Source organism: Anoplopoma fimbria, chromosome 3, assembly GCF_027596085.1.
Source record: "Anoplopoma fimbria isolate UVic2021 breed Golden Eagle Sablefish chromosome 3, Afim_UVic_2022, whole genome shotgun sequence".
Taxonomy (NCBI): domain Eukaryota; kingdom Metazoa; phylum Chordata; class Actinopteri; order Perciformes; family Anoplopomatidae; genus Anoplopoma; species Anoplopoma fimbria.
Genome location: NC_072451.1, coordinates 2,393,729 through 2,418,634, shown reverse-complemented (window position 1 = coordinate 2,418,634; position 24,906 = coordinate 2,393,729). Strand labels below are relative to the sequence as shown.

The window sequence follows — 24,906 nt, the reverse complement described above, 5'->3', positions numbered from 1 at the left end:
TTTTTTAATTTGTTTTTCAATCTAAACTTTGGTGGCACAACTTTCTGTGATTATATAAGAGAGTAAAGTGACTTTTGGAACACAAGGAAGACAATTTATCACCTTAATATCTGTGGAGGTCTGGGTGGATTTTGAGTACAAAGTCAGGATGGAAGCCTTTGAGTCATCGCGCCAGGACAATAGAGTGTATTAGTACTTGTAGCAGTATTAGTAGTAGTCATCGGAGTAGTATAGAATAGCAGATGTAGCATACCTACTGTAGTATACTTATACAGCTACCGCTACATCTGCTATTCTATTACATCATTCTAGTAGTAGATCAGTAGAGGTAGGCCATAAGATGTAGTAGTAGCCGTAAAAGTAGTATAATGGATACAGTTGTAGTAGTACAAGAAGTAGGAAATAGTAGTAGAAGTTAGTAGATGCGGTAAGAGTTGAAGTAGTGTATACGTAGTAGTTGTAGCAGTATTCCTATATAGCAGTATCAGTAGGAGTGTTAGTAGTAGTTGTTGTAGCAGTATTCATATGATAGTATTGGTAGGAGTAGTAATGGTAGATTAGTATTAGTTGGAGAAGAGGTAGGCCATAAGATGTAGTAGCAGTTGTAGTATAGTAGATAGAGTTGTAGTAGTACAAGCAGTAGGAATAGTAGTCGCAGTAGAAGGTAGGAGATGCGGTAGGAGTCAAAGTAGTAGATTAGTAGATGTAGCAGTAGTTGTTGTAGCAGTATTCATAGGGTAGTATTAGTAGGAGGAGTAGTGGTAGATTAGTCGTAGTTATAGTAGAAGTAGTGGTAGATTAGTAGTAGTTTGAGTAGAAGGCCATAAGATGTAGTAGCAGTTGTAGAAATAGGATGATGGATAGTTATAGTAGATAACTACTGATGAAAACAAAATATTTCCTAATACGGCTGCCTTTTAAATAACCACACAACAGGGGACTTTTATTGTGAAGAATTTAAAGGACAAATGTGTTTATCATTGAACTAGCAGGTCTTCGTTAGCGGCTATTCTTCAATAAAACGACTCCATCATTCCTGCAGGGAGGAAGAGTAAGCAGCAACAATAAGAATAGTTGCCTCCTGAAGGCTGCAGAAGCGTGTTTGTAACAGAACATTGGATGTGGATGAATAATGATCTCTGCACCGCTCTGCAATTACTGCTGATGTTTGGTGACCAAAATATGTTTCTGTGGTGAATGTGTTTCTGAACAAATATCATTTATGTTCAACAGAAACGTATGAAAGCACAAACGAGAAACACCCAGAATAAATGTGGAGGGGGATGAGGGTGGAGTAATTACTGGAAGGCAGAGAAAGCACTCGGCGACATGCGAGCGTTGCCATGGTTACAGCATCCCGTCGTTTTCTGCTAATTTCAGCCAAGCCAGCGCTCTGGCTCCCCGCCTGTTACAGTCCCTGGAGAATTTACCTAGTGTGTGTTTGTGTGTGTGTTTGTGTGTGTCTTTATTAATGCCAGAATATTAAGAAAAAGCATCTGTAGTAGCAGTCCTTGTGGTATTTCTTCTAGTACAAAGTAAACGTGGTACTTGTATATTGGCAGAAGTCAAACATCTGCAGAAATGGTGGAAGTTGTAGTCGTCGCCTAATAGCAGTAGAATAAGTGCTAATTGAAGTAAAGCTGTAAACATACGGTAGTAGTTCTAATGGCAGTAGAAGTAGCAGTTAAGTAGATACCGTAGTAGTCTTAGTAGAAGTAGTAGTTTTAGTGATAGAAGTACATTATTTATGTATTTGGAGTATTAGTTGTAGTAGAAGTAGATGCAGTAGTACAGATGTAGGAGTAGAAATGGTAAAAGTAGTAGTAGTAGTCATAGTAGGAGTATTAGAAGTAGATTCGTAGATGTAGTAGTAGTAGTAGTAGTAGTAGTGGTTAGAGTAGTAGGAATAGTAGTTGTAGCAGTATCCATATAGCAGTATGAGTAGTAGTGGTAGATAAGCAGTAGTTGTAGTAGTCTTAGGAGTAGTAGGAGTAGTATAGATTAGTAGATGTAGGAGTACTAGTAGATCACTAGTAGTTTGAGTAGATGTAGGCCAGAAGATGTAGTAGTAGCCATAGAAATAGTATAATAGATACAGTAGTAGTAGTAGTAGTAGTAGTAGGAATAGTATCCGCAGTAGAAGTTAGTAGATGCTGTAGGAGTTGAAGTAGTAGATTAGTAGTTGTGGCAATAGTAATTGTAGCAGTATTCATATAGTAGTAGTAGTAGTAGTGGTGGTATAAGTATAAATAGTGGTATTAGTTTGATTAGTGGAGGGCCAGAAGATGTAGAAGCAGTTGTAGAAATACGATAGTAGATAAAGTTGTAGTAGTAGTAGTAGAAGTATTCTAGTAGTAATATTAGCAGCAGGAGGAGACTGACACCAAAGCGTACACTCTGTTAAACACAAACAAACCTTCAGCGACCTTCATCTGGAGCCTCAATCAGACATCATCAGTTCTTTTCACTGGAGGGCTTTTATTTTGAAGCAGCTGCAGGAAGCACATTTACTGCAAATGACTTGCACCTGCTTCTAACAACTGTCGTCCTTTCCTCTCACGGTTTTCAGCAGAGCTCTTGTCTCTGTGATGCAGTGGTCAAACCTTCATGTTGGTTAGACCAACAGAAGATTTTCTAACTAATATTTCTTGTAATTTTTTTTGACAGGAAATGTCTGTTTCAGCTGGTTACGTGTCAACCTGCTAAACCATGTGTTGTTTTTGTGTTTCTCTGCAAACAGGTTGCCTGTTTGAGAACGAGCTGTGTTCACCATATGAGATCTGCGTCAACGGTAAGAAGTCTGACACACAACGCATTTTAAAAGCTTTGTTTGACTCCACCAGTTAGAAGTATTTAAGTATATTTAACCAGATCCGGATCAGTATGTTTGAAAAAATAGCTTCATTCATGTACAGGTATTCTGTTTGTAACACGTCTCTGACAGCAACGCAGGTAAATAAACGATAAAGTCTTGGCATTTATAAGCATTAAAGCCCTCACATTAGGGGTTCATGTGTGTAAAATGCTCTGGTTTATGAGAATAAAGGTTCCCCAAAGGAAACAAAGTTATTCCAGGTGGCAACCTCTGGGTCTAAAAAGTGAAGTCAATGCTGAAGTTCCTTAAAACCTGCATTCTCTCTCCTGTCCACCAGGGGGCGACTCCTCTGGTTGTATAGAAGTCTATGAGAAAATGACTCTACTTCTCTCTTGATTTATTCCCTCAGTAAACATTGTAAACATGAGTTTATGGTCTCAATCTCTAGTTTCAAGTCTTCTTCAATACAGCATGATGTTCATTTAGTAAATGATGCTCCATTTAGAGTCAAACAGACCATAAAGCAGGGGATGCTTTAGGGCGGGGCTACTCAGTGATTGACAGGTTGCTACCACGGTGTTGTCCAGTCTTGTCTTAGAACTTGAACACTTTCACAGTGATTTCCAGTTTGTGAAAGTTAGATGTCACATTTTGTTCGCCTATAAATGTCCTCAGCGTACGGTTGGACTTTAATCCACCCTCTCGTGTCACTCCTGGTTGGAAAAAAACTAAATGCCGAACTCAAGGCTTATAAACCGTCTACAAACCAATAGCTGAAAGTTTACGTTTGTTTCTGATGGCATTTTCTTGTATGGAGTATTTTTTCTGGATAGCTGTGATCTCCTCCCTCTGTCTGAACTGGATCTTGAACTTGTAGTTTTAGTTTGTAGTCCAAACCACTGCTTGTTTAAAGGCCGATCACAGCGTAATCACCGGCTGAACGTAAAACAAAAGTGCCAAAAACATTCAGCCTCTTCTGTATTAATGATCGCAGTTAGAACAGGCGAGACATTTTCCATATCAGCGTGAGTGCATGTGAGCAGAAATATTATTAGACTAACCTCTTTAGAATAAACTGCAGGGTTCTGTAACTACACGCTCAGAACCTCATATAAATATGAAGCCAAACTCGGCTACGGTTCCCTTGCGGCCTTGCTGGCATCAAGAGAAAGGAAACCCCTGCTGAGAATCAACCCAGAAATCATAAAAGCTCAGAACATGATAGATAATCAGCATGTATTTTTCCGAGTCCTGGAAAACACTTTTATCTGTGACTCCATTGGATCAGGCGACTGATAACCGGGTTACTCCCCAGAGTTCCTGCTCTAACCTTTTTGTTTTTCTGTGTTTTATTGCTTTACTGGCTTCAACATCTCTGCAGGATTTAAAGCAAAGACAGAGAGCCAACAGAGATAACAACAGAATACCAGAGTCTGCTGTTTAATCTAATTAAGCGAGTGAATGGTCCGTTAGGAGGTGCAGGTGGCCGTGCCGTCGGGTACTCAGCTGACCGACTGTGTTTCTCACCTGCTTCCTGACTTGTGTGTTTACTTCAGGCAGTGTGTGTTTGTTCAGGATTCATTAGCTTAGTTCCCTGTGTGTCTGCAATCTAATTCTGACAGAGGAGGCGTGAATAAAACCAAAAAAACACCACTCATGTCTAGTTCTGTGAGAAAATCATGATGTCAGCCGTGAGTTTTATTTATAGCCGAGCTCAGACGGGCTCTCCATCTGTGTTGTGACTGCTTTAGGTGACCTTGTTTTGCTTTGATAAAGGGAAAAAAAGGTTTCAAAGGCTTTTATTTGGGTCGTTTTTTCGTTGTATTTGATTGCTGCTAGATTTCTCTTCATATATACAGTATATGTATATTTTTATAGGGCCAGGACCACATGAAGGGGTCACAAGTAAAATCTTAAGGGTTTGAAAGCTAAACAGCTTTCTAAACAGGAAACGGAATACAAAAAAATGATAAAACATAATTCTGCTGCACAAGAAAGTAGGTTTTTTTTTTGTTGTTTTTTCCTTTCATTTATGTCTTTTCTAGTGAAATACTGAAAAGCTTCACTTCAAACCATTTATTTAAAGTTTTAATATGGTTGGATGAACTGATCACAACTGAAGTAAAAAACGAGCTGACGCCTGTTTAAATTAAGGGCAAAAATGCTAACAAGAGAAAATGCAAAGTTGCAACTGTACAGACTTTAATCTATCCTCATGATGCCTCAGTAACTGTGCTTAGATAGCAGCTATCAGAAGGAGAGGTTGTTGGTTTTTTTGCCTCACTGCCTTTTGGGCAGTAAATAATATAAATTACCATTCTGCTTCTGTTTCTAGGTCATTAAAAAGTTCAGTAGTTGTGGTGCTTTATGTTCCTCAGCTATGACCAATATAACACTACAGTGTGAATGTCCGGCCAGAGTTGAAAGAAAATGTCAGTTTTTTTCTTCTACAACAGTCCAACAAACGCAGCGGCGCTCCTTACATTAGTCCTCCCACACAGCTCTGGGATCAGCTAGTCCCGTTAACTGTTATAATAGTCACAGTGACTGGTCAGTGTGTATTCTGACCACTCAACAGTCCTGCAAAAAAATCACAATTAAAGGTCAAAGAGCCCGTTTCTGTTAGAAAACATGGCTGATGTAAGTGGAGGAAGAATAAGTTAGTAAGTAATAATGAAGACGTTTTAAGATGCTTCCTCATCAGCTTCACTTGGCAGAACCGGAAATTGCTGCTTGGATTCAGGCTTATTTATTATAATATAATATCTGTGGTGGAGGTTGTCCGGCCATATAACCTCCTCAAACATGTGGGCGAGTGTTCCCAAACGTTAAGAAATGTATGACAGGCTGGGTGAACCAATCAGGACCGAGTATTTACTGTAGCCAGCAATAGCAAACAGATGTTGGGAGATAAAAACCACAACTGGATCAGGTTGAAAAAGTGGTTGCCAACATCAAATCAATACTGGTCTAACTTGATTTGACTGGAGTTGTGGGTGCTGCACACATGAATGCTGCTGTTTTTACCCAATAAACTGTTGGAGCAGGCTGCTTTGGTGGAGCTATATACTCGTCCTCCACCTCTTTCAAAGAGCATGAAAAGCTCCCCTCTAGAGAGCCAGGTGAGGCGAGACGGTGCCGACAGCTGGATCTCACAGTGGGGGGAAAAGCTTTGGTGGCTCCACCTCCAGCCATTGTTCTCAGCCAACCGTGTGTCTGACCTGCTTCAATAGCTGCTGTCAAACTGCCCCTCGAACACAATGCCAGTCTGTTGTGATGGGGGTTGGCAGCTCAGACTCCATCAGGACACACAGCAGCTCTGATTGCAGTAGGTGGCTTTAATCTGTTGGCAGAAAAAAAAGAAAAGTGATGTTGATCTCGTTCAGCTGAGGACATTCTATCCGTCGCTTTCCTGTCCAACAACAAAAAGGAGGAAAGTTGTTATTTTACCTTGTTATTGGAAGTATTTTAAATGTTTTTTACACTTGACTTTTGGTCAAACAATATTATTCAAAAAATACACATAACTTGGCTGGATATTTTTGACAAATTAAAACTGTCTTTCACTAAAAAACATTGAATAACATGGAGCCCATAGAACAACATGCTGCCACATTCCTCTCTGTGGGTAAAAAACATTTTTGCGACTCTGAAAATTTGTCCTAAAACTGAAGTTTAAGTACCTTTTTAAACCTGCATTCTCTCTCCTGTCCATCAGGGGGCGACTCCTCTGGTTGTATAGAAGTCTATGAGAAAATGACTCTACTTCTCTCTTGATTTATTCCCTCAGTAAACATTGTAAACATGAGTTTATGGTCTCAATCTCTAGTTTCAAGTCTTCTTCAATACAGCATGATGTTCATTTAGTAAATGATGCTCCATTTAGAGTCAAACAGACCATAAAGCAGGGGATGCTATAGGGCGGGGCTTACTGTGATTGACAGGTCGCTACCATAGCATTGTCAATTTTTTCATCTTGGAACTTCAGCTCTTCTCAGTGTGTTCTCAGCTCATGAAAGTACATTATAACACATGTGGTCGCATAATTATAGTGTTCGCTTATACTTAGCTCCACCCTCTTTGTCACTTCCGGTTCCAGAAAACAAGATGGCGACGGCCAAAACCCTAAACTCCAGGCTTTAAAACCGTAGTCCACAAACCAATGGGCTATAAGTCGGCAACTACGTCCACTTCTTGTATACAGTCTATAGCTGACACCTGTTATGACATCACTAATGTAGGCCGTGGCCACAAGGAGAGTCCTGTAACCTGACGGCATTTATTTTTATTGTAGTGAGTTGAAGCCATCTTTAACAGCTGAATTAATTACCTAAATACAAAAAGACTATATATGCTTCTTTTGGGTTAAATGTATTAAAAATGTATTGAGCTTTGCTTTTAGCAAAATGGTAAAGTTTACATCTCATTATTATTCTGGTTTAATCAATATACACATACCTGTTTAAAGCCCATGCACATAAATATGAAGGTTTCCTTCATAAAAAACGATCTGAAGCATAACTGAGTATCATTTCCATTTCACTTTGCTCTGGAGTACATTTAACAGTTAACAGTTAACATTCAGTTACCTCCTATGCGTCTAAGATCAGTCAGAAAAATATTAACAAATAAATAAAACACTATAATAATTAGACCAGCAGTCTCGCTTCCCATATTTTCAATTTTCACTCATGCCAACTGCTTGAATTAAATTATAAATACCCAGCAGAGCACATTAGATACAGCATGTGAGCAAATAGGAAATGAAACAGAGTCCCAACTTCACGCCTTGTTGTTCTGTGCTCCCGCCATAATAAAACAGCATCATTCTCTATAACAGATTATGAAACTGATGAGAAAATGGGGGCGAGTGTCTCCAGTGCTCATGATGGTTGTTAATTAAAGCTTCGAGGATTGAATGCAATCCGTCGCTGATGCACCCTGTGAGAGAACATAAAAAACTCTTTTTTTTTTGACTACATTTTTCAAAGATGCGCATTGTGCACGTGCTTCAAAATAATTTTAAGTAGCCATTTATCAGCATGTATATTGTACACTGTACAGTGTGACGCCGTGATGCCAGACCAACTACTGCCATTGTGCCATTTCATAACCACCCACACCGATATAGACTCAGAACTAAATGTTCTCCTTCCTATCATTACCTTCACACCACTTACATAAAAGTCACGTCATGTCTAGAGAGACAAAAGATATTTTAAGGTAGAAGAAGATGTATTCCATGTTTTCAATGGGCTTTTTGACAATCCTCCTTAAACGAATGTGATAACATCATGCTCCAAACTTATCCAGGATTCAGTGGGGAGCGATACTTTCTGTTTTAAAGCCCATATAACCCCGACATGTCTGGGTATAAAGGGAGAAAGAGCCGGCCAGCTGTGTGGAAAGACGCTCCATCGGTGAAATCTTCATTGTGTCATATAAGCAGACAGAGCGTTTCCATATTTAGAGCTGGGGTCAACTTTATTACTCCTTATAATCACGTGTCAGTTATACTTTCACTCTTCCTATATTTTTGCATGTTTTAACTATATAACGGTTATTTTAATTATCGCGAAATCTGCAGATTACTTTCTATATCAATCGACTTATTGTTTTATCAATAAAAATCTGTCAAAAAATGTGAAGAAATGCCCACCTTACTTTCCCACAGCCCAAGGTGAACTTATCAAATGTCTTGTTTCATCCAACCTAAAAAAAAATTAAACATCTTCACTTTATCTCTATATCTATTTATCTATCAATCTATATATTATGTATGACAAATAAAAGCAAAATCCTCACATTTGAGTAGTTGGAACCTTCACATTTTCGGTATATATTTGCTTTTAAATATTACTAAGATAATTCTGCAGTTATCAAAATAGTTGCGGATTAATTTTCCATTGATCAATCTATACCTATTTAATATATTGACAGTTAATTAACCAATAACGGCTTAATCATTCAGAGAATAAAACATCGCCATAGCTAAATAAACAAGACATCTTTGATATTATTTATGATTTAACACGTCCCATGCAGCTACTGGTTCAAAATCATTTCAATTTTGTAAGATATTCTCCCTGTAGAGACTTTAAATTGCTTGAGATAGTTAGTACATTGAAGCAAATAGAATATTAGCTTTACTTGTCTATGCTATATAATATTGTGTGATAAAGCAGTATAATGTGCAGATTAAGCTCAGATGTTTGTTTATCTTGTGGGTTCACACATGACTGTCTGTTAGACCTCATTGTTTTCTTGCAGAAACTTTACATTTGTACAGAATTGTAGTTTTTGTGTCGTTGTATTTGTTCTCCCAGATTTGACTTGAGGAGTGGTGCTACTGTATATATATGATAAATAAACATATATTAGATAAAATTAGCAGCAGGTGTATATCATTTCCTGTCCCTTTTTAAGTTAAATGGAACAGATTTAGCATGAAGTCATTGTCTCTGTGTGTTTTCCTGAAGATCGTTCAGCCTCGCAATGGATTAATTAGAGTTTTACCCCCGAAATGACTGGATCTGTGCGGGATGTGATGGATCATATTTGCACTGTGTGAGTTTGCTCAGCGGTGCTGCGTCAGGGAGGCACCGAGGTTATCTGAGCTCCGCTAATGTTTTCAGACGGGGGGGGGATCAGAGATGTGGAGAAAGCCCAATCAAGTTTGGCTTCCTGCTGTTGTTTTGCATCGACAGTCTCTGGGAGTCTGGTGAACTCGGTCTAATCACACTCCGTCTCACTGCTGCCTGGAGGTGTTATGCTCTGAAGCGTTGAATCTTTCCTTGTTCCTTTTAGGTTGCGTCTGTTTTTTCGGATTGATGTAAAAGATCGTAATCTTGATGATGTAGCAAATATATTGTGTTCATTTAGAAAAGAGTAATTACATTTTTAAAACAAACAAAATGCCACCAGTTTATTTTTTCTCTTCTTTGGCTGCTTTAGCTTGTCTTTTGTTATGTACTTGTTTAGCTGCTTGGTGTTGGAATTGTGTTTTAGTTATCATGAGTTTTTAAGCGGAGTTTCTTCTCATTGTGTGGGGGTGCAGGATGGATATGTTGCATGTTTAACAATGTGCTCCTCAAGAGGATTACTAAAACAGTGATTCCCAACCTGGACAAGGCACTCACAAGGGTTTACAAAATGTAAATGAAGGGGCGGGATGATTAAGGGGATGGGAAAGCAGACCAAACTCTTCTACTGGACAAAATTGTGTTCTTTTGCTAATTAAGCTTTTCCCTTGTGGAATACTGGAACATTTACCTTTCAGAGGATTGTAAATAATGTTGTTGTTTGAACCAATCAACGTATCTTCAGCGGTTCATATGATGTGTAACCAAAAGTTACTCATTCCTTTTCATATAACATGAAACATGAGACTGTACAAATACATTTTTGATGGCATTCCTGTGATTCTGGCTAGAGTGATGTGACTGAACACACACGTTTGTGTCTATTCTGGAAAACTACTGAGAACCTTAAAACCTATAAAAACAGCACACAGTCTTTTCAAAATAAAATCCCTTCTTCACAGGGAACTACTCTACGTTAGGTTAAGGCAAGTTAACTACTAAGTTAAGTGTAATGTTTAGGAAGAGACTTGGGTTAGGTTTAAGCCACAAAACTGTTTGGTTAGGTTTAGAAAAAAGATTTTTGTTTGGGTCAAAGTAACTTTGGGAGTGTATTGAACATGTATTGAATTTTTGTGAGCTTTTTAGTAGACCTAGCTCCATTTCTGGTTGTTTCCTCACAGATCAAAAGACTGATTGTTCAGGGTTCTACAGTAGATCAAGCTCACAAATCAAGTAGGACACAGTAAATAGGAATTGTCACTTAGGTATCAATGCAGCTATATTTTTCATCTCCACATAGTATATATATATATATACCGGCACCGACAGTATGAGAACAGCTGTGTAAAAGAAAACAATTTGGACAAAAACAGTTCCTTTAATGTATATGATGTAGAAATCAGGCATTTGATTGTCCTGTAGAGACGTGTCCTCCATCTCCCGCTCCACCTCCACCATGGAGCCACTGTTTTCCACTGTTTTCCACTGTTTTCCACTGTTTTCCACTGTTTTCCACCAGGTGTTGATTGGCTCCCTCGGCTCTGCTGTCAGAGCTGTCACGGAGCCCCTCCTGAAGAAGCCGAAACACTCATTTCCAGCAGAGACTATGGCCTCCAGTTACACTTTAATTGGCGTTAGTTAACTCAGCAAGCGGAGAACTGAATTCAATTGTGTGCTGTGGATAATGTGTACAAAACATTATGACCCTCCTGTTTTTACAGCTTCACAGAAAGGATTAGAGAAGGTTCTTTTATAGTAACACGTCGTCTGCAAACCAACAGTGAGGCGGACTGTCTGTATTAAATCAAACAGACTATTTTTGTCAGATATAAATAAATAAATAAATAAATAAATAAATAAATAAATAAATGATGTGCGCATGCAGTAGCTTGGTGTTGGAATTGTGTTTCATTTGGGTAAATGGTTATTCTGAGCCTGTTTATAAGGTCATGCAAGATGAATATTTAATGTTCTTATCTGATGTTTGTTGATTGCTGCTCGGGCTTAATTGCATCTTTCGCACAAGGTTTGTCTGTTAAATTTAAAATGAATGGCAATGAATGAATCTACTCTCCCAGTAACTCTTACTCACTTCCAACACACACACACACACATTTAGCACTATATGCATACGCAGCAGCCCGTGCAGCTAATCATTGCTAGCATGTTTTATAACCCTAAGAACCAGAGCCAGCTCTTGACACGTATGAAGGAAAGCCTTTGCTCTCTACATCCAGTGGAAGCAGCCCAGGCCCTGCCAAGCGACACCCGCTGTCATTGATCTTGTGAGAGTGCAGTCTGTGACGGATGATGGGCTTGTGCGGGTCCCCGGAGGCCACAGATCCATTACGATGTCTTAATCCAGTTCATTAGGCACGACTCCGTTTGCTGCCTTCAGTCAGCATGTCCCGACAACACAGTCCAGACATCCACGACAACACTAGTGTCCGAAAGGAATTCAACTTCAATTCTTCTTTCACCAGCTTACCCATTGACATGCTATCCTCATGACCCCATCATGTGTTTATTAATGCTAGCACTTTAGCACACGCTATGTGGATTGATCATGAGTGATTAGCGTTTTTCAACATCTAACGGTATTAAATGTACCGACAATTTTTGGGAGTTTGAATCAATAGTGGATTTATTAAGCTTTTCTAATTAAAAGAGAAGTTAAATATGTCAGTTTTGTGCACTTTGAATATCTCGTATAGATCATGATGCAGCAGGTGCAGCAGCTTCTAACAACTTTTATATTAACTAATTACTTATTTATGCCTGAATTCTGCCCACCAATGTCCTTGAAATTAAACTGAATTAATGAATAATGAACGCTTCTAAGCTTTAATTGGGGAAAAACAAAAAACAAACTGAGGAACAGAGAATCCCAAATCCAACCAGCAGAGATAACGGCACAAGATACAAAGTACTGGAAGTTGATACTATGAATTTCAAACAAATACAGTATATTGAATAATAAATAATTGGTTGCCAGTTTCTAAAAATGGTTGCAACCCTCACTGTCGAGCCTCCTCCTCGTCTGTGTTTATGTTGTGGCAACAAAAAGCAACATCTGGTCAGCGTTGCCGGTCCATCTCCTCCATCTTTATACACCCTCTGCTTCTGAGAATGGCCCTGTGCATCCTCGTTCTGCTCTAATCTGGACCATAAATCACAGGAAGACATGTTCTGGCTCTGAGTTACGGCCCTCTGGTAGTGAACTGGGATAAATTACAGCGTCTTAAGATATGCATGAGTATATTTATGAGAGATAACTCAACATGTTCCTTCCGGGAGACACAGATAGGGTGTTATATGAGATCAGAGCTGAAGGAGAAAGAAGGTCCTTTTGTGCAGCAGTTAACTCTGGATCTGGTTTTTCCTTTTTTTTATACAGTACCAGTCAAAAGTTTGGACACACCTTCTCATTCTATGGTTTTTCTTTATTTTTATTTTTTTCTACATTGTAGATTAATATTGAAGACATCCAAACTATGAAGGAACACATATGGAATTATGTGGTAAACAAACAAATGCTCAACAAACCAGAATATGTTTTATATTTTACATTCTTCAAAGTAGTTGGATGAGAAGGTGTGTCCAAACTTTTGACTGCTACTGTACTCTTTGTCGAAGTTACGCTTATATTTCCACATCAATAAGTCATCATCAGATTTTAAGTTTGATTGTGTTATGACATAAAAGAGGAGGACTATACTGTTTTTTTTACAGTTAGTCCCTAAAGAGAGAATTTGAAGCCTGGATTTAGTTTTTAAGTTCTACCTTTTTGTCTCCTAGAAAAATCCACTCTTCGAAACAAACACAGGACTTTCACCCAGAAAACCGCTATACGCATCACATGAAAACCTTGTAAACGATGGCTCATTATGTCGTGTAACTTATTGGAGTCGAAGGGGTTCCGTTTCTTGCTCAAGGGCACTTCAGCAGGACGCAACGCGAGGCTTTTACCAAAGAAGTCCAGTTGAGGAAAAGCCGCATTTATAACGTCCAGGCCCCGGTGTCGATGTAATGAAATTGTAATCTTGGCCTTGATACTGTGGCTCTGGACGGGTTTAATTATGATGCAGAGGTAGTTCCTGGAAGATGCGGAGACGTAAATACATTAAGTGAAGCAAAGGAAGAGACTTGTGACGCTCTGTGAGGCTTTAGAGCATAATGAAGGAACACTTTTGTTTCTTGGTCTTTGTTTGTCTTGGTTTGTCTTTATCAGTTTTTTTTCCTTTTCTCATGGGAAGGGATGTTGTATGCTGTTCTGATTGTAAATGTGTGATTTGTGATATTGGGCTGTAAAAAAAATAAAATGGAATTGAATTTCGTTTCCATCTGAAAAACTTATTTTTTTAAATGCAAACTTACAATTAAGGAATCAATGAAATACCATTGGTTGCCTGTTCAGCAGTGCACTGGTGATGTAACGCTTTGGGAGAGTTCAAAGACACTTTCAACTGTTGTACAAAGTGGTATTTCATCACATCACGGCCAGGCGGCATCATTTGACAAAACCATTTCTCTTTATTTCACAGACAAACTTATGCTTAAGCTTCAGGCAAGCACACAACCTTTGTAATATTTAGGAAGTTTGTGTTGATGTGACAATTTTCCAGATCTAGTTTACAGTATTAAAACTTGCCAGCTACATTTTTCTTCTACATTTCCTTCCCCTCTTCCTCCCTCTTCCTCACCCACAGTGAAACTGACTGTTCTGTCTCATTGTAAACAACCAAATATGCACCCGGTGACACGATTGTGAGTAATTATCAGCAGTGCCGACTGGATGCTGGTCGTCCTCAGCTGCCTGTTAAAAGAATCTTGCAGTTTGAATGAGACGGCAGTGACACAGACGCTATTTATAACCAAGTGGCCTGAATAAACATCCAACAATCGCCGTTTTGCAAGATCCACACTCTCTCTCACACACACACACACACACACACACACACACACACACACACAGTCATACATGAGGACAGGCAACGAGAAGCATGCACAACGTAGAAATCACAAAACCGCTGACTCAAGCATTTACATATAAAAAGCTCAGATAATTCTGCATCCTTTGCACTTTTTACCATAATCCATGAATTTAACAACACATAGGATCACAAGAACATATTGCAATTGTTATTCATAGATAAAAAAACACGACTGCCACAAATGATGGTTCATCCCTGTCGCCTAGAAATCACACTTGTATACAACTTATTTGCAAAAGAATATCGGGTGAAATTGTTCTATTTATCATAAACGGGAACTGTTATTAACGTATCTAGTTGCAAACGTATTTCGTGTTTTCTGCCAAAAATTCGCTCTTGAAATACAATTATTGGTTGTATAGTAACTTTACCATTATCCAACTCACTTGTCTACTTTGTTATGATTAGTTATGGCAGCTCGCGGTTCAGTTTAGAGAGGAAAGATAGTCTCGGTTTAGGAAAGAAAAAAGTCCAAAGTGAGTTAAAGCAAGAGAAATACATCGAGTGCTTCTGTTCTCTTAACCCAACCTCTCTCTGAACATAACGCAGGTGGTGATTATGTTTGCCACCACAACGTACATTTCTATTAGACAGTTTTGGCCAATTGATTACAGAGACACTTGCTGTAATTCTGGGTACTTATCCTCTAAAAAACAACCTTTTTCTTTCATTATAACTGACGTACAAAATGTTCTTCTGACTGAAGTGGTTGAATGAAATCAGTGTTTTCACTGAGTTGATTGTACATTTGTGTCATCGTGCAGGACTAAAGCATCCAGTCAAAACCAGATCTGAGTTTTATTCTTTCCACTGCTACTCTAGATCAATAAATGCTGACACGACCACAAAAACAACTCCAGGTATTGATCGAGTTGTCTAAGCACGAAGGCTGATGTCATGTGTCGCAAATTCTATTGTTAGATGGTACTTGGGACAAATTCCTAATTCATGGTTGTACGAAAATGAAGTCAATTTAGTCAGTTTGGGGAAAAAAAAGCCCTGAAGGATGTATTATATTTAGCCAAAAATGTGCGTTAGATTCTCTAATTAAAGTGTTTGTGTGTTGACAGATGGCATGTTTGGGAGGTGTCACTCTGTTCCAGTGAAGGAGGTTTACACCTACGATGTCTCGCCGTCTGTAGTGCAACGCTTCAGGACTCTGCTGGAGAAGCTGTCTAACAGAGGTACACACACACACACACACACACACACACACACACACACACACACACACACACACACACACACACACACACACACACACACACAACGCTCTCATTGTACAAATGGCAAAAAGGCAAACACACGCCAGAACTGTCTTGAAAACATGATTTTCCTAAAAGTGACCTTTTTTTTTTACTCATTAAATGTTGCATTTTGTTTAATCATTTGTTGTGTCTCCTACAAATTATGTTCATATGCATAGATATGCAACACATATGCTTTGGTTAACAGGTAAAAAAGAGCATGTATTCAATTTAGAACGGCTTAAATTGTTGCAATAGCCTGACTGTGCACCAAAAGCAGTTTCTTTCTTTCTAACTGTAAGAGATGGTGTTTTAGTATTTCTTGGCATCAAAGTCATATAATACAGAACTAGACAAAGCAATTGCTGTTATACATGCAACTTTGTTAATGGTAATGTCCTCAACAAAGTTACTTACAGAAAGGGCTCAATGAGAAAAACTTCAAGCATGTTGTGTTTTCCAGTCTGTAAGGAGGTACTTTGGAACGGGGTGATAGTCGTCACATTGCCACTCTAAATCCCTCACTGCCCCAACCCCTCCCTCCTATTCCTGCTCTGCAACACAGCAAGCCTCACCCTGTGCACACATGTCCTTGTTCCCTCCCCTTCGGATCTACAGTTTCACAGATGGGTGTAACCAACATGTGTCGACGAGAACGAGCTGACAGACCTGCAGAAACACATGCTGTTTAGATCAGAGCTCAAACTTTTTTCGATTCTAAGGAAGTGAAATTCAGACAGGCGACAGACTGAGAGGTAACATGGCGCAGAAAGGAGTTCAGCTGGACCGGGAGAGCTTCTCTTGTTCCATCTGTCTGGATCTCCTGAAGGATCCGGTGACTATTCCCTGTGGACACAGCTACTGCATGAACTGTATTAAAACCCACTGGGATGAAGAGGATGAGAAGAAACTCCACAGCTGTCCTCAGTGTAGGCAGACCTTCACACCGAGGCCTGTCCTGATGAAAAACACCATGTTGGCAGATTTAGTGGAGCAACTGAAGAAGACTGGACTCCAAGCTGCTCCTGCTGATCACTGCTATGCTGGACCTGAAGATGTGGCCTGTGATGTCTGCACTGGGAGGAAACTGAAAGCCTTCAAGTCCTGTCTGGTGTGTCTAGTCTCTTACTGTGAGAAACACCTTCAGCCTCATTTTGAATCACCTGCCTTTGAAAAACACAAGCTGGTGGACCCCTCCAACAAGCTCCAGGAGAACATCTGCTCTCGTCACGATGAGGTGATGAAGATGTTCTGCCGTACTGATCAGCAGTGTATCTGTTATCTCTGCTCTGTGGATGAACATAAAGGACACAGTCTCAGCTGCAGCAGAAAGGACTGAGAGGCAGAGAGAGCTGGAGGTGAGTCGACTAAACACCCAGAAAAGAATTCATGACAGTAAAAAAACTTGTGAAACTACTTAAACCAGAGATGGAGGGTATCAATCGCTCTGCTGATAAAACAGTGGAGGACAGCGAGAAGATCTTCACCGAGCTGATCAGTTTCATCCAGAAAAAAGCTCTGATGTGAAGCAGCAGGTCAGATCCCAGCAGAGAACTGAAGTGAGTCGAGTCAAAGAGCTTCAGGAGAAGATGGAGCAGGAGATCACTGAGCTGAAGAGGAACGACGCTGAGCTGCAGCAGCTCTCACACACAGAGGACCACACTCGTCGCTCTCAAATCTCAGTGAATCCACAGTGTTGCCCAGCGCCAAAATTCGTCCTCTGCGCTACTTTGAGGAGGTGACAGCGGCTGTGTCAGAAGTCAGAGATAAACTACAGAACGTTCTGAGTGAGAAATGGCCAAGGATTTTACGAACAGTGACTGAAGTGGATGCTTTACTGACACAACTGTTATGATAAGATAAGATAATCCTTTATTAGTCCCGCAGCGGGGAAATTTACAGGATTACAGCTGCATAGAGGATAGTGAAAACAAGAGACATGGTAAAACAAGATCAAAATAAGTATTATAAATAAGCAAATGAGCAATAAAAAAAACGGTAAAGAATTCACAGTAACTGAAATATTATATATACAGACAGAAACTATTATAACTATTGCATTGCACAGTGTATTAGTGACATTGTATTAGTGTCATGTGGTCTGCTGGGAGCAGAGCTGGTTGTGTAACCTGACAGCAGCAGGAAGGAAGGACCTGCGGTACCTCTCCTTCACACACCGGGGGTGAAGCAGCCGGTGGTGAAGGAGCTGCACAGAGCTGCCAGGGTGTCCTGCATGGGGTGAGAGATGTTGTTCATCAGGGATGACAGCTTGGCCATCATCCTCCTGTCTCCCACCACCTCCACCGTATCCAGTGGACACCCCAGCACACTGCTGGCCTTCCTGACAAGCTTGTTGAGTCTCTTCCTGTCGGCTGCTGAGATGCTGCTGCTCCAGCAGACCACTGCATAAAAAATGGCTGATGCCACCACAGAGTCAAAGAAGGTCTTCAGGAGTGCGCCCTGCACTCTAAAAGACCTCAGTCTCCTCAGCAGATACAATCTGCTCTGACCCTTTTTATAAAGTGCATTTGTATGATTAGTCCAGTTACAGTATGCATGTCCAATCACACTGGACCCAAATACAGCAAACCCTGGGATGATCTTATCTGAGAGGAACTGTAAAGTAACAACTAAACCACATTTTGTAATTCAATAATTATCAGATCTTGAGTAGAGAGTCTGACTGGACGTTGTTACTGGGAGGTGGAGTGGGATGCTCTAGTCACAACAGCTGTTGCATACAAGGATATGAGCAGATCAGGGACCTATAATGAATGCACATTTGGACACAATGACAAGTCCTGGGCGTATTGTCTTGCTAAATATGAGTTCAGACACAATGATATCAATGCTCCAATCTCAAGAAGGTCATCCTACAAAGTAGGAGTGTTCCTGGATCACAAGGCCGGTATTCTGTCCTTCTACAGCATCTCTGAAACCATGACTCTCCTCCACAGAGTCCAGACCACATTCACTCAGCCTCTCTATGCTGGACTTGCTCTTCATTATTCTAACGGAGACAATGCCACAATATGTGAGCTGAAGTAGATAGCAATTTTTCTAGTGGCAACAGGTTAAATTCTGCTTTTTGATTTCTTTTTTTAAAAATAATTTTGTAGTGTCTAAGACGTTGTTATTAATGTGGTTCCAGTTATCAGCTGTCACTCAAGTTGCATCGTCGTCATTGTATTTTCTGTTTGAGTTTCTGTAGGTGGCAGTCACACGTTTGTATTTGTTAAATCACTGCTGCAGTCAATCTGCAATACTGATTAGCTAAACAAGCTGTTACATAACCTGTGTGCTGATGTCATAGTATATATGTTATACTTTGCATATCCTAATGCCTTGATATTATTGCACATGTTGATGCTGTAAAATGAGCTGTGCTGTATACAACCATATCCCCATATTATCTCTCCTGCTGGAAGAGAACACAAATAAATGAAATAAGTGTAAATGAAACCTGGTTCTTGATTTTAAGAAGACTAATTCAAGTATGTTTTATTGCTTTTATTTCACCTTCAGTAGCTTTTAAAAAATGGAAAAATCGTCTTATTGCACCCTTATCCACTCCATCCTGTCCAACAGTATCACATATGTGCTCTGTATCCAAAGTTATGTGGGTTTTAACAACATTTTGCAAAACACGAGTTCGTACTTACGCTGATGATGTGGTGTTTTACTCTTGCAACAACCTTTGACTACTTGTCCACTGTTCACCACTTATTCCACACCACTTACTTACAGTGATAAAACCATAATTTATCCCACACAAGGCTGATCTGAGAAGATAAGAGAAGATAGGATAAAACTTATCTCGAGTCCTGAGGGAAATTGCTGTGCAGCAGTTGAAAGTGTGAAGAGTGCAAAGTCTAAGATACGATTTTTGCAATCAGGTCTAAATCCAAAATGTATACAATATATACGAATCAGTATGGATCATTAGCAGTAGGGAAATGTTACAGAAGTAAAAAAATAATGAATAACCTGAGTGATCACCAAGGTTTGAATTAATGTGAAATATTGTTTGAATTTTTAAAATTCCATTTTATAACCTGTATGAAAATGATTGATGATCAGTTGCTGCTTGTCTCTTTTTTTTTTTTTTTTTTTTTTTCTGGTGTAAGAAGCTGCTTTTATTGTACTGTACCACTAGGGGGAGGCAGACACCTGTGTACCATCCACATGGGGCATCATTTAGCATTTCATGCACTTTCATCATGCAGCTCTGCTTTGAATGTCAGGACAGGAAAAAGCAGTCTGCTACTCTCTGGAGAGTTAAGCTTTCCATGCCTGCACCTGCTGAAGAGAGAATCATGTCAAAAAAGTTAAAAACACTTACTTTGTGAGGAGTTTTCTCTCGCCTTTTTTTTCCACCGTCTTTCTTTTGAGTTTGATTTGGTTCTCTTCCTCCCTCTTCCTCTACAAAAGAAAAAAAAACCCACAACAAAACAACAAAAACTGCTCCTCTGGTTTAATTCGCCGAATCGGCACTCGGCGGGAGAGCTGGAGGAATATTCAGATTTCACAGAGAGGCGAGGAGTTTGGAGGCATTTGTCAGGCGCTCTGAAGTGAAATGAATTATGCAAATGAGATGTTTGGCCCCGGCTGTCTGCAGAAGCCATTAGGGAGGACAAAACTCTAAAGACACTGAAGCATCTGCATTTCAGTCCCTGCCAGTCCACTGAAAAGATAAAAGAAAATATATTTTTCTCTCAAACACACAGCACAAAGTCTCATCAACTCTTTCTTCCTTTTATATACATATACCTACAGTTAGATGAGAATACCGGTACCATTCTCTTGCTACATTTGTCTGTTCAACGTGAAGCTAGTGAGGCTAGCCATTTCCCAGTGTTTTCAGTTTATATGCTAAGCTAAGCCAACCGTCTCCTGGCTTCATATTATATAATCAGTAGCTAGATATGAGAGTTGTATTGATCTTCTCAATTCTTGGCAAGAAAGCAAATAACTGTATTTTTAAACAGTTAAACTGTTCCTTTAATTATTTAGTACAAACCAGTACATTGTTGAATAAATTTGGCTAATTTGGAGTTTGTTTCCAACCTGTCTTATTGTCTGACTGTGTCTTGTCGTATCAGGCTGATCTATAGAAATGCTTCCATTTTGCCAGATCTTAGCAATAAACTCAAAAAAATAAAGTGTTATTACCATCAATTGGAATGATGGCCAAAACTACAAAAAGATGTTCCAAATAATACAAAAAATGAATTATGAATTATCTTCAAACAAATCTATGGTTTATGTTTATTTTATTTAAGTAGGGACAATGCACATTAATTGAAATGAGCACTTGAGATCCTTTAAATGTGTGCCAGATTCAGCCATAGAGGCTCTAATGGCTTACAATTTCCCGACAGCTGTTGCTGTGATTGCGTTCGCCCTCCTCCAGCCGCCCACACACATTAACAAACACACCTCCTCCCACTCTCACTGCAAACTAAAGGCCATGCAGATGTGAAGCCGATTGAAAAGCCAAGGTCGCACACAAAATTGAAACCCTACTTGACCTCCCTGTAACACCTTTTGAGGGGTCTTCAATGCAGCGATCTGTTGTATGCGGATATTATCAGGTGTCTGTTTGGCTCCTCAGATTGTTCAAATGACATGTTTGAAATGCTTTGAGCACGTACATGCAAATAACAAACAAACAGAATTCAGTTCACCTTCACTGTGAGTTAGCTCACGTTTCAAAGAAAGCTTTCTCAACAAATAAAGGTCCATTTACTAGCTTTTTATAGCTGCTTCAAACAGCTTTTATGGTTCTTATCAGTGAGTGGAGCTGGGTTTTGTACAAAGAGAGTATATAGGAAGTGGACGTAGTCACTGTGGTGTTACACATTGGTTTTTGAACTACGGTTTTGAAGCATTGAGTTTGGCATTTTGGCCGTTGCTATCTTGGAATCGGCCTTGGCCATCTTGTTTTTATTTTGAGAACCAGAGAGAGGAAGCCTCAGTCTGCTCTCTCACCTTGCTGAGTCACGCTGCAGTGAGTGTGGTTGCTCTTCAGGTTTTGGAAATTAGATTTGTGCAAGTGGTCTTGATAAATCAAGCGCTAAAAGAATGAAAGCTGCGCCTGTTCTGTTTTTGCCCCATGGTTGTAATTACAGTGACTAGTGGTTGTTGAGCATGCTACATAATTTAGTGAGAATATGGAAAAGGTAGAACAGAGAATGAAAATAAAAACAATAGGAAGGGACCAGGAGCTATTCGAGAATAGTTTTTCTATCCTTTTGCAAGGCATAAACACTCTTAACTCTGAACTCTTCACTATTGTTTGCTTGCATCTTTGTCCATGTACTGATGGAACTGAAACTCATTTTGCTTTTGGTCCTTCTGGATAAAAGCCCCAGCTTTGATCCTTAACACATCCCGTGTCCTCATCCATTTTGCAGTCTCATTTAGTCGGCCATTTAGAGGCATCTCACTGGCCGACGGCCTCCTGCTCACATTTCTGTGGTGGTTTCAATCTGTGAGAAGCGCAGAGTCACTTTGAATATCCTGGCAGGGGCTCCGACGTTTGTTAACCTGTTGTGTCAGATGCCGTCTGTTCACCCGCCGCTAACGTCCGTTTTCTCAGCCACCACGGCTGCCATTACAGGCTCAGTTTTATGGCTCTTTGATGGCGAAAGCTGGCCTGAATCACTGTGCAGCTGTTCGAGAGAGGCTTGTGCCTGATTCCAACGTGGCGGTTGGGGTCGTAATTCATTTCGCTGGGTTCTAAAGAAGGTGTCCGGCTGCTGAGATGTTCTGTAACGAGTGGCGCTGATTTAATTAGTGCAGAAGTGTAGATGGAGTTGTTAGAAAATGTGTCATTGTTGGTCGCTCATCAGTGTAATGAGATGTCGGCAGCGGCAGTGCTTCGTTCAGGAGGACTCAGATTCTATGAAAGGCTATCAAATCCCAACACTAACATAAGCTGACTTTAACACTGAGCTGTGGAAGTTGAGGAGACGAAAGTTAGATGGAAAAATAAACATGTTGTTATAATTTTTTTATGCCTCAGCTTTATAGTGATTTTAAGCTCGTTTTTCATCCGTCCGGCTACAACTAGGGTCATTCTAACCATTCTTATTGCATCATCATCTGTAAAAAAAAAACACTTGTTTCTATCTGATCAGCAGCAAACAGCAGACGGACACAGTTAAAGATTAGCTGGTAAAAGTGTGGTGCATTTAGCAGCTAAAGAGACAGATGTGTCCCTCAGGAGTTGGTGGAGAATAAAAACGGAGCTAAAAGAAAGAATATTGCAGATTCACTTGTGAGCGTAAACTTTGACTGAACTTACAACTCTACTTCTTTCTTTTATTTATCTTCAGTCTCTCTCCTTTTTTTGTCTCTAGGATAAGCACATTTTTTTTATTCAAACTGAAATATTTTCAGCTTGAGCTAATATGCTTTTGCTTCAATTCCTGCTCCTCCAGGCAAATTTGCAGCTACCTGGGCCTTAGCATTTCCTTTCTATGCAAGTATCTACTTCTTTTACTTGCTTTAGATTCAGTGTGAACACAATTTAAGAGACTTGTTTCTCCCTTGGTTGACAATTAAGTTGCATGTGCCATTCTGTCATTATAGTTTGACTCTAAAACCTCCTAAAACCTCCCCAAATAGTGCAAACATATAAGACTACTGTTAAGTTGTGTAATCTTCTAACTCCAATTGACCCTTCACTAAATCCCACTCTCGAACCCAAACTGGCCAATCGTAACGTAGCAACGACCAGCTCTGAGCAGGATCTGACAGCTATCTTGCTCTGCTCCACAGACATTCCTTAATTGTCTCAATACATCCGGGTGATGTAGTGATTCAGTTTAACACTGTGATCTGTAGCTTTAGCTTTTTAATCTGTTTTCACTGCTGAATCAATTTGACATCCTGGATATATCCTTCAAACACACATCTATTGTAGACCCTTCTGTCAGCTTCTCTTTGAAATTGCTTTTTAGTTTTTTCCTAAAACATTTACATTATTTCTTCAAGGAGTGCAGTTAGTGACAGTGTGGGCTCCATGCTAACGTAGCTCTGACAGATTGATGGATTAGCAGGAAAGGGCAACGCTTAGGGAAGGGTCATTTCCAGAAATGTTCACTTTTTCAGTTTGAGTCAATGATTACATTCTCCCCTCGGATAAAGTTAAGACTGCTTTAACTGTGTGCCCTTATTGAATATGTGCATTTACTTTATTTAATGTATAAATATATGTATCATTTTATTGTATTTTGATGTATTTTACGAGAGTGAGTTTAAAGTTTCACATCATTTCTTATGCATTATTTTAATGTCACAAATTAAAACATAATATAACACTAAACATACAGACAGGCCCTCTAATACAAACTAGTAATACTAATACTATTGATAATCACTTACAGTATTTCTGCCCAAAAAGATTTTTAACTTGGAACTGCAACTCTTTATTTCATCTTTATGTCTTTATAACCTTCTGAAAACTTAGGAAACAGGCCTTACAGCCGACAGCAATGGTGTTTTCGTTCTCATTTTTTCAAGAGTGCCTCCTCCGTTCTGGACCCACATCTTGTGGCATCACATCTGGAGCTGCCGTCTGTATAACTCTAATCTTTCAGGAACGTCATCGCTCATCTGCCAAATGCCTCTCGGTTCATGTTGTGCTTTGCGCCGCACAGCCATATTTCCGGTATAACATTTCGTTCCGCTACCCCATCTGGTGCTGGCGCCTGCTCCTCTGTTCGGATGCCAAAAAATCTGTGTTTGGATGCATGTTAAGCACAAGAAGCAGACGTGAATGCCCAAGCAGCTCATCAAACTTGTCCTTTTGTGCACTTGCTAGAATGCAGAAGAGATTTTCAATGATGCTTCATTTGCCAGTGAATGCAAGTGTGTGGTTGACATTGGTACTGAGACAGTTTGACAACTAGGTGATAAAAAAATGTTTCCCAGAAGAAAAGACACAGATGCGGAAATTACAGCTTGCTCAGCAATTTCTCGCCCTTCTTTCCAGACCTTACTTACTGCATTTCATTTGGACTTACTTCATGTGTAAAATTCACTTTCTGAGTACGCCACTGCCGTCTGAGACACGTTGGTATAGAACCAAGAAGACTTCCTCTGTGTTCCAACAAGGTTCTCCATGTTTTTCTGTCCGTAGGTTTGACCTGGGAAGATGATGCCACTCAGCAGGTTCTGTCCAAGGAGCTCTCCAAACTGAGGAGGGTTCCCTACAGGCCACAGCAGAATGGAGCTGTGTACAACACCGACAGCAGGTACGA

The 24,906-nt window shown here is 39.8% G+C and overlaps 2 protein-coding genes across 2 annotated transcripts in view; both read left to right on the top strand.

Annotated features, from left to right (window-relative positions):
- Positions 1-24,906, top strand: part of LOC129088606 (receptor-type tyrosine-protein phosphatase N2-like) — a 194,209-nt gene that overhangs the window by 9,737 nt on the left and 159,566 nt on the right. The window contains exons 2-4 of the mRNA XM_054595950.1: positions 2,741-2,791; positions 15,461-15,574; positions 24,786-24,900. Coding sequence (XP_054451925.1) covers positions 2,741-2,791; positions 15,461-15,574; positions 24,786-24,900 — 280 coding nt within the window. The remainder of the gene's footprint in view (positions 1-2,740; positions 2,792-15,460; positions 15,575-24,785; positions 24,901-24,906) is intronic.
- LOC129088617 (E3 ubiquitin/ISG15 ligase TRIM25-like) lies at positions 16,398-16,976 on the top strand. The gene has a single exon (XM_054595957.1). It carries the CDS (start codon positions 16,398-16,400, stop codon positions 16,974-16,976), a length of 579 nt encoding a protein of 192 aa, XP_054451932.1.